The 14,989-nt window shown below is 46.3% G+C and overlaps 1 protein-coding gene across 5 annotated transcripts in view; it reads left to right on the top strand.

The window, feature by feature from the left end:
• Positions 1 to 14,989, top strand: part of ltbp1 (latent transforming growth factor beta binding protein 1) — a 72,231-nt gene that overhangs the window by 30,063 nt on the left and 27,179 nt on the right. For all 5 annotated transcript variants that reach the window (XM_056608798.1, XM_056608800.1, XM_056608799.1 and 2 more), the window contains 5 exons: positions 5,464 to 5,661; positions 6,526 to 6,812; positions 8,218 to 8,320; positions 13,062 to 13,121; positions 13,942 to 14,064. In XM_056608798.1, the coding sequence (XP_056464773.1) occupies positions 5,464 to 5,661; positions 6,526 to 6,812; positions 8,218 to 8,320; positions 13,062 to 13,121; positions 13,942 to 14,064 (771 nt within the window). The remainder of the gene's footprint in view (positions 1 to 5,463; positions 5,662 to 6,525; positions 6,813 to 8,217; positions 8,321 to 13,061; positions 13,122 to 13,941; positions 14,065 to 14,989) is intronic.

The following is a 14,989-nucleotide window of genomic DNA, read 5'->3' on the forward strand; positions in this document are numbered from 1 at the left end:
CCACAGCAACCGATATTAAATTGATTCAGGTACAGCAAGGTCGTTAAAGGGATACGCTGAGGTATCTGTAAATTGACGTTTGCCTCCAAAGTTCTTTAGCTCCAAATTCGTCATTGTGCATCCAGAAGTGGAGTTCCCTTTGTAAGCATTTTTGTGCCAAATTATCAGCTTTCTTTAGACAAACTATAATCTTGTGTTTTGTTACTTACACTTGCTTGGAATAAGAATCTCTTCTGTCTATCTCTGGAAATCAAATCCAAGTGTACTGTCCTCACAGCAGCGAATCCAGTGAACTTCCCTTCTGGGTGCAAAAAGATGAATTTGGAATACAGGTCGGAATCTGGTTATGAAACGCAAATGACAGATATCTCAGGGTAGGGGATAGGCATACCGCTTGTTGTGCTGCAGTGAGACCTTGGACATTGGAGATTCGAAGCAAGGACCTTTTGGCCAAGGGTAAAAAACAACCTATAACCACACACCGTCCTGCCCTGCCGTCTTCATTTTATCTTCTCTACAGCCTGGATCCACACATCTTCTGCTGTGAGATAGACGCTCTCTCTCTGCTTGTTGATCTTATGCTCCATGCTAGAGTGTCTAGCATGGAAGAGTGTTTACGCTAGGCTGAAATGATTCTACAACACAACCTAGTCCCTGCTCACGACGTGTCTGGCCGTTTACAATCCCATCTAGTTGTTCAGAATTGCCTTTCACAGTTCATCTTTCAGAAATGAATGAAACCGAAAGCTGCAGCAACAAGATAGCAGGAGATCGAGTCGGGCGATCATACCTCAGGGCAGTGTGAAAAGACGTGCCCTGAGGCTTTGAGTGCACACTTTAACGCCACACTGGATTTAAGTGTACACTTTCACGCTACACTTTGTCCCTACACCGTGGGGGATTGGATGAGAAGTCTGCTCGGCAGCGGAGCGTGGTACGTGGGTGTTCTCTAATGCCTTGCACAGACGCTGGCAGGCCGTCTGGTCTTAAGGCTGTCTCACTCCATAAAAGGAGTCTTGCCGTGTCTCTCACTCTCTCTGACATACATACGCACGCCAAGCGCAGAGGCATTCCTGTCTGACTCAGCAGAACACATCGGTATGACCGGGTAACCACCAGAATAACAGGGCAGAGTCATTATGTTTAAACCCTGTAGCCCCCAGAACCGGCCCAGGGTTCAGCTGTCTGGTGACCAGAGGAGGGTGGACCGTAGCAGGGGATCTGGTAATCAAAGAATGAAATGCCCGTTGTGTTGGTTTAGAAGGGCTAACTGGGAGAAAGAGGGCTTGTGTTCACGCGTGAGTACTGCCTTCGTAGCAAGGGCAAACTATTGTGTTCAGACGAAAAGCAACAGATACATATGCGAATCCTAATACGTAACAATACTTGGTATTGTTACGTGTGAATATATTTTTTACAATATTATACCTTAGTTTAGTTCACCAACAAGATGAATCATGAAGTCAAAGGCTTGCGATGAGCATAGGGTTGAGTTAATATGACCATCGAACCTTACTTGAATGCAAAATAAATGTGCTCAGTGTCCTTGGAAGTAAAAGTAGCAGTGTGCTATACAGCCAGCCATACTGCCTGACAAGAGCTTGGCAGCCAGTATTTATGTTTTACTGTGTGCTTTTATTTTGAAGTTTTTCTCTGAATAGAGGCTGCTGTTGTCATCAGACGCGGAGGTCATGTGACCGTCTGGGGTACCTGGCATGCACTTCAACTCCCTCTACCTGTCCAGACATGTCCTATGGCCTTGAAAGTTCTCTCTTCTTTAAATTATCTCTGTCCTTCTCACTCTCGCTTTTTTCAATACTCCCTCCCTCTTTCTCTCCTTCTTGCTCTCTCTCCCTCTATAAATCCCATAATTTCCCACAATCCTACCCTCACTCCCTCAATTCAACCTCCCCCTTCAGCTCCTCTCCCTCCCTTCCTCCCTACCTTCCTTCCTCCCTCCCTCCCCCCCTCCGTTCCTCCCTCTCTTGTCCTGGCTGTTGGGGCATCGGCTGGCTGTTATAACAGTTGAGGGAGTGTGTGTTTATTTATAAAATTAGAAACGATTTCTTTACATTATAAACCCTTTATGGAATTGATCTAATTGTAGTTGTATAGTGCTCATGTGTGTTCTTACTGTGTGTGTGTGCCCGCCAAGAAGTGCATCTTAATAAGTTCTGCCCTAAATATGTGCAGAACTGAACTAAGATTGTACTAGAAACCAGAACACACAGAGCGGGAAACGCTACCCGACCGATTTACGAGCTGGCTGGGGGCCGCCGCTCCTGCTCTACACACACACACACACACACACACACACACACACACACACACACACACACACACACACACACACACACACACACACACACACACACACACACACACACACACACACACACACACACACACACACACACACACACACACACACACACACACACACACACACACACACACCAGAATATATATCATGCTAGTATCTTTTTGCTTGTTTTTCTAGTTTCTCATCTCAGGAGCTGGCTAGGGAGTAACAGCTCATCTCCTAAAAAGGACCTGACCAGTGATGGATATTCAGTTCCCAATGAACGACTCACCATGAGTCATACATCGAAAATCTGCTAATAAGTAGAATTGGATGTGGAACTCTGCATGGTCTTAATCCCCCCCCCCCCCCATCATTTTCAAGAGATGTTTCACTCTCACTTCCACTTTCCCCCCTCCTCCTGTGTCTATTAGAGGGAGGACAGACAGGAAAGTTACTTTGAAGGAGAGATGGAATGACCTGAACCCTGTGGTATCTCTGCCTGGCGCATGGCCAGTGCTTTGTCATTGCCCCAGGTTGAGCCCCCAGTCGTGTGTCATCAGTATCGGACCAGCGGATTTTGAGCGCCAGGCGTGTGGTCATTCGTCATCACACCCCAGGTGGTTTACAGTAAAAAGTCTGGTGGGCTGCGCTGACTGCAATGTGGGCTTCAATTAGTGGCCCCAACTGGCACTTAGGAAGAAGGCTAGAGGCAGAGGGGGTAGGAGTGGAGGGAGGGGTTGGTCGGGGATCAAGGAAATAAGGAAATAATGGGGTATGGATGGTGTGATGGGATGGAGGTGGCGGAAGCCTGAGGCAGTGGGGGTGAAGGTTGTGGGGTATGAAGGTATATCGGAGGAGGTTAGTGGTGGTTGGGTGGGGGTCATGTGGTTGATGGAGGGGGGTTGGGGACTGGGCTGGTGGGTGGTGGGTGGATGGAGGTGCGGGGTGAATTGAGCTGGTGGGATGGGGCTGGTGAGAGAGGCCAGAGGCAGTGGTGGATGTAAGTGGCGGCGGAGGATTGGGTGTGTGGACGGGGGTGCTTTAGGTGATAGGTGGATGTGGTGGGAGACTCGGGTGCCAGTGTTGGTGGATGAAGGTGGGGGAGGTGGAGGTGGAAGTGCTGTGAAATCATCATTTGGTAGTTTCTATTTGCCACCTGTAGATCAAGTGGCTATTTTAACTTATTTTTTTGCGGAGCGCAAAAGGGTTTTGGTCCAGCCGGAGATTCCCTTCATCTCACGATGACGATGATGAGGGTGCATTCAGACCAGGAGAACAAAGAGTTCAAGTAGATGGGCTGCGAGGCTGGGCTGACATCTGTTCGCTATTTCGAGTCTCTTGCCTTTTTTCTTTTTGTAGAAATCGAGCGACAGAAAGTAAGAGAAGGAGAGGCCCATTGAAACAGGATCTGAAAGGGAGAGATAAAGACAGAGACACAGAGAGAAGGAAAGAGCGGAAGAAACAGAATTAGAGGACAAGAGTGAGAGATCAAACAGAGGAGAGCCGAGGGGAGATGAAGCCGGGGAGACGAGGCTCTGCGAGGTGGATCAGAGATGTGTGGGTCCGGCTGGGTTATTGTCGCCATAATGAGCGGGTTGTGGTGGGATAGATTGATTGTCTCTGTTATTATGTGTCACCACTACAAATCCTCAGAGAACCCTGGCTCTTGCCGGAGGGAATGACACCAGAGTAAACAAAAGGCTGCGGCTTCAATGACCAGTGTGGCTTGCGTACCCCGCCCCCCCTCATGCCCAAAACATTCAATCATCGCAGGAGAGGAAAGTCCATAGTTAAGTGTGCGCGGAGTGTGGTTCTCTCCTAGCTCGAGGCAGAGTGGCTGACTCCTGGGGTTTCAGTAGATGATAGTAGATGCATTTTATAAGAGCCATACCACAGTGCAGTTAAAGCAGGACATGACCACGTTCTCCCAAGGTAACGCACAGCTGGTCCTAGCGGGATCTCAACGTCTCCAGGATTTCAGTGGTAGTAAATGGCTCTTTTTTTTCCACGGTTCTTTAGGGTTCTTTTGGAGTGAGCTGTCAAGGGCCTCCCCTTGACAGCAGTAGTCTTTCATCTAAACTTCCACAAAAACCTTCTTGTTGCTTTCCTGTAGTCCTGCTTGTTGACTTCCTGTAGTCCTCCTTGTTGACTTCTTGTAGTCTTTCTTTCTTCCACTCTTTCTACAAGAAGACGGCAGTGACTTACGGTAGTTTTTCTGTAGACCTCATATCGTCACTCTTTCCTCTTCGTCTTGACTTCCTGTCGTCTGCCTGTTGGTCTTCAGGCTCTCCCGAGGAGGAGAGATGAGGAATATTCCCTCAGTGTTCTGACCGTCACACACCGATGAGGACTTCATGCAGACTCACTTAAAACACAAACCCCAACCCAAGCACATGTGTATTCATACAGGGAGAGGAAAAAAACCCGGCCAGCATACGATCAGGCTGACACACTGCTGAATCTGTCCTCACATAGACTCTCCCCCCCTGAAGGGAGTTACTGCCGGCCTGTCATTGAGCTGTCTGGATGTTATATGAAGTATAGATATCAATATTTATGCAGCCTTTTTACTCTGTTGGAGTATCTACCACTATGTGCAGGGTAGATAGAACAGGCTACCGTTCGCCGTGAACGTGGAGACTAGCTGGCGCTCTCACAGAAATTCCTTTGTGGCTGAATAAACCTTTAGTGGCTGACAAGACAGATAGGCAAGGAGGTGGACAGTGAGATTGAGGCATGTTGGTGTTCAATTTCAAGTTCGGTTCATTACCTGCGTTCAACAGTTGCAGGAAAACCAGGAGAATTATTGAGAGATAACTGAAATTGTTGTGTACATACATCTAGTTTCTGTCATTTTTTGTGAGTGAGAAATTATGGGGTTTATTGTCAATGATGATGGTGATAGGGCCTTTACAAAATGCAAAGCTATTTTAATTAAATTAGTTATGATCCTAATGCGTGTGTTTACTGTATTATTTAATGCATTGCATATTTTCCTTTCTTTCTTTCTTTCTCTTTTTCTGTCTGTCCTCCTTATCTCATTTGTCTTCCTTCCTCTCCCCTTCCCTCCCCCTTCCTCCCTCCTCCCTCCCCCTTTCCCTTCCCCGCCCCTTTCCCTTCCCCCTCTCTCCATCGCTCCCTCCCCCTTCTCCCTCTAGTGGTGTGCCACCTCCCCTGTATAAACGGAGGTAAGTGCAGTGCCAGGAATAAGTGCCAGTGCCCGCCCAACTTCACCGGAAAGTTCTGCCAGGTGGCGGTTCAGGGCGGACAGCACCAGCAGAGCGGCGGCTATGGCCAGACCCACGTGCACGCCACGCACACGCTCCCCCTGACCTACAGCAACGGGCAGAACTCCGGTAAGAGAAGAGGCGGGAAAATCTAGAGTTTGGAAAGAGTAGGACTTTTGCACGGTGGCCATCTTGGAGAAAGATTATGGAATTCTAGTTTAAACTGTTTCGATTTGGACTAAGTGTATTTTACATTGCTGTAAAATGTATTCATGTTTTTTGCGGAAATTAAATTAGCTTGTTGGTCATTAGGCAGATCATTTTACCCGGAGTGACTCACAGTGAATTGTGTTTTTTAATTATGCATTAATGAGCAGGTAGGGGTACACAGGTAAACTTAGGGGACATAAGGGTTTAGAATCCTTAGGCTGGGATTCAAGCACACTAAGCACTGCCACTATTCTCTCCCTTGTATGTTCCCTTAAACATCTTATAACCAGCATACCCGGTGATAACACCTTCTTAGGTGGCTCATAAGAGAATAGACCGTATAGCAGCCATGGCTTAAAATGAAAGTGCTTATTACAAGCCTACTTACTAAAGAAATCAATGAATTGACACCAAAAATAACAAATCATTATTTTATTAATTCAAAAATGGTTTGGTCTAATGATTTGGTCTGTTATTCATAGCAGTGGTCTGTAATTCAGAAATAACAGTACGTAATTGACCAATCAGAACCAAGTACTCAACAAAGCTGTTTAATATTGTAAGAAAACACCAAAAACAACAATCCTGATAATGAGCAAATACATTGCTGTGCCTTTGGCAGCTCTACGCTCTGTGCAGTTTTTTTTTTTTACTTTAGCCAAACTTTTTTGTAGCAACTCCAATTTTGATTCTTCCCCCGTCTCGCTCTTGTTGCGTTGAGTTCAAAACACCTAAATGCCGACATGATATGTAAGCGTCCCGTGGTGCACCCTCTACCTCCAGTGAAGTTCGGCCAGGGCATCGTCAACATCCACGTGAAGCACCCTCCCGAGGCCTCGGTCCAGATCCACCAGGTGTCCCAGTTGGACACCCTGGACCAGGCCTCCCCCCAGGCCGGCTCCTCCTCCAGCTTCACCTACCACCACGTGGAGAGCAGCCAGAAGGTCCGGCACCACGGACATAGCGTGGCCTACCCGTCCCGGCATGGCTACCAGGTGCCGCAAGGCTACCAGCCCGTCACCTCCAAGAGCCAGCTGGGACGCTGCTTCCAGGAGACCCAGGCCAGCCAGGTATGCTGACAGCTAGACAAGCTAATGGCTTTTAAAGCGATATTTGTTACAACGGTTCCACATTTATGTATTCAAATAGCAAAACAAAGCGGGGGAATACATTTCAGCAAGAAAGCAGTCATAATGAGCTATTTGTGTGAGCAATGATGTAAAATAGAACAAACAAAAAAAGTAACCATGATTTAGTCTTCAAAACTAGATCCAGTAAAAGAAAATGTACTTTTTATTCCTCACCCCATCTGTCAATGCTTCTTTTTGGGGATTGAATGAAGCAAATCGGCATTCGCTCCACACTGACGTGTCTGTTCTACTGATCGTAATGCAGTTCCCGGTTATAGGGGATGTTAGAGATACTCAAAGCAATATCTAAATCACTCCCATCTCCCGAGCCTCCCGCTTATACGGCAGCTCTGCTCGGTTTCTTGTTTAGATCTTGTTTAAAAGGGAGCCTTTTGTTGCGTGGGGGTGCGCTCGGCCATGCCTGTCTTTTGAGCCCCGGTACGAACCGGGTCTATTACGGATATCGACGCGTCGCTCCCGCTTATCTGTGCGGCATCAGCGGTTCATTTGGTGCACGTTTTACCACCTGTAGCGATAAGCAGTCTGTCGGCCCGCGAGAGGTAGCGAGGGCGATGGAGAGATAGAGGGGAAGAGGGAGGTTTATGTTGCTCTTATCTTTGTGTTTCCACCTGGCCGTGTGTGTGTGTGTGCTGAAGTGTGTCTGTGTTGTGTCTACATTATATCCGTCTACATTGTGGGTTTTCGTTTAAATATATTGAGTTTAAGGCCAGTATTTTCTCATGTCACAACAAGTATTTTATCTTTTCGTTCAATCTTTCTGACTGTCTCCCTTTATTATTTTCTTCTCGAAGCTGCATTAAAATGTTCTTTGTCCTGCTTATGTCATTTCTCTCTCTCTCTCTCTCTCTCTCTCTCTCTCTCTCTCTCTCTCTCTCTCTCTCTCCCTCTCTCCCTCTCTCCCTCTCTCCCTCTCTCTCTTTCTCTCTCTCTCTCTCTCTCTCTCTCTCTCTCTCTCTCTCTCTCTCTCTCTCTCTCTCTCTCTCTCTCTCTCTCTCTCTCTCTCTCTCTCTCTCGTACCCTTTCCCTCTCTTTTTTCTATGTGTCCATGCTCATGTGTGTCCATGCTCATGTGTGTCTATGTGTGTCCATGCTCATGTGTGTCTATGTGTGTCCATGCTCATATGTGTCTATGTGTGTCCATGCTCATGTGTGTCTGTGTGTGTCCATGCTCATGTGTGTCTATGTGTGTCCATGCCCATGTGTGTCTATAATAATAATAATAATAAATGAAATGTATATAGCGCTTAATATGGTACTCTAAGACGCTTAACCTTAGTCTATGTGTGTGTATCCCTACTCATTGTCTGTGTGTGTTCCTGCCCAGTGTGGGAAGGCTCTGCCAGGCCTCAGTAAGCAGGACGAGTGCTGTGGCTCTGTGGGGACGTCCTGGGGCTTCAACAAGTGCCAGCAGTGTCCCAATAAACCATGTGAGTACCCCAGGAAGACCGCTGGAGGGAAGGGGTTCACTCCTGATCGCTTATTTCCTGAGTTTGAACCGCTCTGTGAAGAAAAAGTACAGGGGGCTTCTGCATTTGTTTCTGGGTTTGATCCCCAATTACCTTTGTCTGCCTAGTAATCCTCGAGCAAGATGCCCTGACCCCCAACTGCTCCTTAACAACATTTATCTGAAGTCTCTGTAAGTCAACTTAGATAAAAGCAGCTGCTAAATTACAAAGTCGCAAAATTTACCGTTATTTTTAACCCCAACTCTGAAAAGAGTTCCTTTACCTTAGACAGTTAAAAGGGATGCAACTGAAGGTTACATAATTGATGTAAATGATATCGGTATAAAGCAGTTAAAAAATCATGGCTACATACAATTGTGAATCTGTGAACCCTCTTCTTTGCCGAAGAAGGTTTCATCTGAACTGGACAGGATAAGGGATAGGGTGAATGTTTTGAAGGGATAGATTATTGTATGTTTTGAAGGAATATGGAGTGTTTTACGAAGGCACAGAGAGGATTAAAACAGCGGTTTGGGTAGTGTTCCAGAGTTGTTCATTGTTCTGAATGTGCTGACTCACCGGGGAAACAATCCTACGTTCCTGGTCTGTTCCTCATCTTGGCAGAACCAATCAGCTTGCACCAAAACACGGTCCTGTGGGCTTTGTCTTGTTATAATAGAGTGACATTCTTCCCAAAGAATCCCTCTCTCTTTCTCTGTATCTCTCACTCTCTCTCTCTCTGTTTATTTATATTCCGTCATGGGGCGTCTTTTGTCCATATATGGCCGTAGTGTCGTCAAAACTAAGCCAGACTTATTTCACTCCGTCGCTTCTGTGGCTCTGATTTTCATTTTTCTTTACTCGTAAAGACAAGCTTAACACTGCATACATTCTAGGATACAATGCAAGCGTTATACATTTACATAAATGCCCATACACAGCTGTTTACAGATTTGTCTGGTATACATTTAGAGCTAGATCATTTTGCAGATGCATCGTTATTGTTATACACCGTGAAGATAATAGTGTTCTTCAAGTGCTATGACTGTATCAGGTTGGAAGGGGTATTCATCAATATGCTGCAGGCATGAAAGATTCTCATTCATAAATAAGCAAAGAACTTGACATGGGTCATTTATTTCTCCTCTATAGTTGTCAATAACGTTCCATTTACACGCTATTTACATCAACCCATTCTTCGCAAAAATAATTGGAAAATAAAGCATTGAGTACAAGCGGAGTGGGTCCTGATATTCCCGGGGCATCAAGGCTTCTGTACGGTTCGTCCTGACAAACACTTTCCCACATCTGACCAGAGTCTCCCGGAGACCGGAATGGGTTCCAGATCCATTCCCTGGAATCCCCCGGCCCTCTTCTAAAAACAGTCTCCAAACAGTCTTGAGGCCTTTCTGTCTCGCTGGCTGGCTTCAGCTGGCAGTGCCCAGAATACCTGAGCCAAGACACAGGGCTGAAATGCAGCCCGGCCTGGTGTGTTCACAAGGGGGCAAACTGTCAGACAAATGTCATTCACACGGTTATTTCAGGAAGGAGTTGGTAGGGGGGGTTGGGGACGGGTGTTTTGGATGACTTCATCGTCGACCTCACCCCCTAACCCCCGTTTCCTCCCCCTCCCCTCCCCTTGTCTTAACTGTTAGAGGTTGTAACCTAGAGAATTTTACCAGGGTTCCCCCCTCCCCTCTACTGCATAGCTCCCCTTTATAGATTTATGGGTTTACTCCGCAGGCATAAGGAGTGGGTGTGTGAAAGTGTGTGTGAAAGTGTGTTTGAAATCCTGAATCTGTACATGAGCGCTCATGCAAATCTGTCTTTGTGGTTGCAAGTCTGTGTGTGTTTGCCTGTGACATTGTGAATGTTTGCGTGTGTGTGTATGCCTGCGTGAGTTTGTCATTCTGTGTGTGTGTGTGTGTGTGTGTGTGTGTGGGTATATGTCTGTGTGTCTGCGATTGTGAGAATGTGAATCTATGTGTGTGCGTGCATGTGAGCTTGTGAACCTGTGTGTGCGTGCACATGCATATCCATGTGTGTCCGTCAGTGCGTTTTGAGTGGGGGTCGTGTTACATGAATGCTCCCACAGGAAGTTCATAAGAATCTAATTTGCGGTGCTGAGCTCCAGCCTGCAGGCCTCCACACACACACACACACACACACACACACACACACACACACACACACACACAGCACGCACGCACGCACAGCACGCACGCACAGCACGCACGCACGCACGCACGCACGCACGCACGCACGCACGCACGCACGCACGCACGCACGCACGCACGCACGCACGCACGCACACGCGCGCACACGCATGCACGCGCGCACACGCACACACACACACACACACACACAGACGCATACACACACACAGATTAACAATCTCACACACCCACACACACGCACACGCATACACACACATACACACACACATACACACAAACACACACACACACACACACACACAAACACACGTAAACACACAAACTCATACACACATTCACACATACACACAAATTCACAATATCAAACACGCACACACACAAACAGGCTAACAATCTCCAACGCACACACACAAAAACACACACACACACACACACACACACAAGATCAGTATCAAAGCCGCCCACCCTTCACCACACCACGATCCCCCCTTCCCCCCACCATTATGTCTTTCTGTACATGAAAGCCGATTGTTGGCTGAGAGCTTTAGCGTTAGCCGCTACTGTTTGTTGTGTGAAGTCCTTCTACTGCAATTCACCTCTGCTGGGTCTGCTTATGAAATATGGAATTGGATATACATAATGACTTATTTTTCATAACACTGGTGTTATGGCGCCAGGTTCTCAAGACTTTGAGAAAAATAACGATCAGTGTCTTAGAAGCACATCAGAAAAAAAATACACCACCAAAAAAAAGCCTTGAAGCTCAATGGAGTTTTAATGGTTTCATTATTTGGGAGAACATGAAACCCTGCTAACTTTCCTGCCTAAAATGTGCTTTCTACCTCCAAATCCCATAATATACCCCAACTTCTTGCTCTGTATCACCTTGTAACTTCAGATCGGCCTTCTATAGCTGCTTCCACAAAGACTTAGTATTGATCCAGAGGAACCTTCTAAATGGACCCTGCGTTCTCCTAGTGCTTGCCCCCAGGAACGGAGTGTTAAACAACCCCCATTGTGTCCCAGGTACACCTTTAGCCGGTGGTAGGAGATTGGCTTTGAACACCAACAAACCTTGCCCTGTTCTGTGGGCTCCCGGGTTGAGCAAGCCACCAATCTGCTTCCAGGCATGAGCTCTGCCTGGTGCCACCTCGCCACTGGGCGAGGGATTGGAAAGGAGAGAGAAAAGCCTCTTTAGGGGTCTTTGTCCGTCCCTTGCTGGAGCTCTCGACCCGCAGCAGTGACTTGACTCCTGCAGTTGGTACCAGGCCCTGACAGCTGGGGACTGCTGGGTCTGGTACCAGGCGGGCCGGGGGTTTAGGATGTGGATTTCAGGGGTTATCCCTGTGGGGCAAATCGGTTATTTTCCTAGGACAAACACTTGGATTGTTTCTGATATCTTAAATTGTCAGTGATTTGGTGTTAGTGATTAAGAAACCTAGAAATGTTTTTAGGGCAAAAAAAACGAAACATGGGCTATATATGTGGGCTATTTAGGTCATCTAGTGAAAGATTTCACAGTTTCTGAGAGAGTTTTGAACAACTTCATATTTTTCATCGTAGCTGAAGGGGCTAGATGTTGCTTCTCCCAGCTGAGTTTAACACTTTTAACTTCTCTCCTGGTCTGCCTTTGTTCAGAGGTCCCCAGCGGGATCACTTCCTCAATAGGAAGGCATGTGTTTCCTGGTTCGCATCGACGCTTGAGGAAGCCAGAGCTATTAATCCTCCTCTCCATTAGTCTGACAGTTTCCAGTGAAGTCTGAAGTCCCCCTGCTTACAAGCTGGTCCGGATTCTCCTCCAAGCCTGGTTCAGAGTGCCCTGAGGGACATAAAGCATTTTTTTATCTTGGTTGTGCTGCCTTGGCCTGGAGGCGTGGCATTTGAAGTATGGTCGAATCAAGTTTTTTGTTTCTTTGTAAATCCCATTTTTCACATTACAGCCTGAAAGGGCTTCCCAGTTCCATGTTCAAATGGATTTTACCACATGTCTCTAATCCTTAACCTTGGACAGACCTTAATCCTTTGTGATGGAGGCTTTTAATGGCTTCAGGTACTGAAACCTTTTCTTTGGTCCAAGGAGCTCTTCTCCAGCCAAGATATTCCCTTATTAAATTACCCATCAACCCTATGATAAGTTTGATTCCAGGGAGATCATTTGTGTTTCATCATTAAGTTTTTTGTGAAGCTTGTGCAAGATCAATACTGACAGTCACTGGAGGTAGTTACTGTAAGCAGAGAAAGCAGAATATTTCATCCTCATGTTTAATATAAAATATGTCGTAATTTAGCTTTCTAAGCACAACCCACATATCTAACCTTTTGCAGATGACGTAATGGACAGTATTGCTCTATTAAAACAAAAGTATTTGGGTAATATTTTGTGGAGCACTACAAATATGTGCACAAATTCGCGCTCTGTGGGCTTTGGGCTTTAAAGTAAATGTCATACTGTTGTCATCACATGCACGATTTGTTTGTACATGCCAACGTTGATTATTATACAACATTTTTTGTGGCTCTTGTTCTCCCTCCTGCTCCCCATCCAGCCATTCCTCCAATGGACTGTCCTGCTGGATACAAGCGCATCAACATCTCTCACTGCCAAGGTAAGAGCCTCTTCCACTATTCCCTTCTGAGACGTCTTTTGTTCGGTTGTTTTCACACATGCTGGGAACACGTGTTTCTTGAGCCTTTATGGGTTTTACACACAGACTCTTCAGTTCCCTACTCTGTGTACATATCCAGCACCCTTTTCTCTCCTCTCTTTCTTGCCCATCCATACCATTGATCCAACTTTCCATCTCATCTCGGATGATTAAGTCGAGGGCCAGGCAGAAATAAAACAAAAGTATTAGGACCTGAAATGAGTACAACTCAAAGCAGGGGAAAATTACGATCATAGCTTGAATTGACGCAGGATTTCAGACACATACGTACCGCATACACACACTCACATCAAGCAGGCAAGTGTTCTCTGAGAAGGTTAAAGTAAGGGCAGGGGGCGACAGGAGAAAACAAATTTAGCACTTTTATTTCAGGGGCTCCAGCTATGTATTACAGTTACAGTTGGAAGGACTGTAGCCTGAATTCACCACTGAGCCGATGTAGAAACATGATACCCATTGTTGCTACTGCTGCAAGCTAACTCTGGTTCGCTTGGGGGTTTTGATTGGATATAGCTTTTGGATGTTGCGTGGCTCTTAATATTATTTCTGATATGTTTTAGATTGTATGTATTGTTGTTATATATTTATGCAACATGTTTTCTGTATTATTAAATCACCACATTTCAGAAACAAAAAGTTGGATCTTTTATTATCCCAAATGTTTCAAAGTCTTAGCCACTTAGAGGATTAGCCCAATAGGGTTAAGAAAGACCCAAATAAAGACATAAAACAAGAGTGTTGATGTTGTGGCGGTGAACAGACGTGAACGAGTGTCAGCTCCAGGGGGTGTGTCCTAATGGGGAGTGTCTGAACACGGTGGGCAGCTACCGGTGTCGCTGTAAAGCGGGCTTCATCCCCGACCCCTCACTCGCCACCTGCATACGTAAGTAGTGTTCTTCACCTGCATCAGATCTCAATCTCTCTCTGTCTCTCGCTGTCCTGTTTTCTGCCTCTCTCTCTCTCTTTCCATTTCTCTCTTTTTGTCTCTTGTTTAATATCTCTCTTATTCTCCATCAACCTTCCTCTCTTTCTTGCTCTCTATCCCTCACTCTCTTTCTCTCTTTCCCGCTCCCTCTCTTTCTCACCTCCTCTCCCTCTCCATCTATCCATCTGTTCCTCCCTCACTCTCGTTTTCTCCTCGCCTCTTCCACGTGATTGTCGGTCATCCACACTGTGAGAGTCCAGTGGCGTTAAACCCTATGTAATCCAACCTGTAATCCTAATCATGTCCGCATGCTTTTTCAATAACACGTTTTGTGATATTTTATAAGGCCGACTTTCCCTCTAAAGATGACGGACCTAACCCGCAGGATTATCTGTTTGTGTTTCGTGGAGTTCATCGAGATGTCCACCCAATGCTTAGCCATAATTCTAGCATTCACAGGATGTCCGCTCATGTTGCTGCCGATGAGCGATGACATGTTTGCCTATCCCAGGAAACCCTTGAAACTGCATGTTCCAGAGCATGATGTGTGAACCTGACGTCCGCCAGACCATACTCCCACACCTTCCCTTCCCCAGGCCTACTACCACCCCAGATATCAAGCACTGTAGTGGAACGCAGAATGACCCCACAAACCGGCAAATCTCTGTTTATGTATCTCGCGTGTTTTTGTTGAACTAGACTGAGTTATAGATTCAACATGCTGAGAGGAGGTAGGGAGAGAGTGAGTGAGGGAGGGATGAGAAATTTGTGCAATGAAACGGAGAGATTGCCAAAATTAATTTCAGATATACCAACTTTGTTTAACCAGACTAGTCTGGTCAATGTTAAAAGTTTGATTGTGTGTGAGAAGCTGGAGGGCTTG

This window comes from Gadus chalcogrammus, chromosome 15 (genome assembly GCF_026213295.1).
Source record: "Gadus chalcogrammus isolate NIFS_2021 chromosome 15, NIFS_Gcha_1.0, whole genome shotgun sequence".
NCBI lineage: Eukaryota > Metazoa > Chordata > Actinopteri > Gadiformes > Gadidae > Gadus > Gadus chalcogrammus.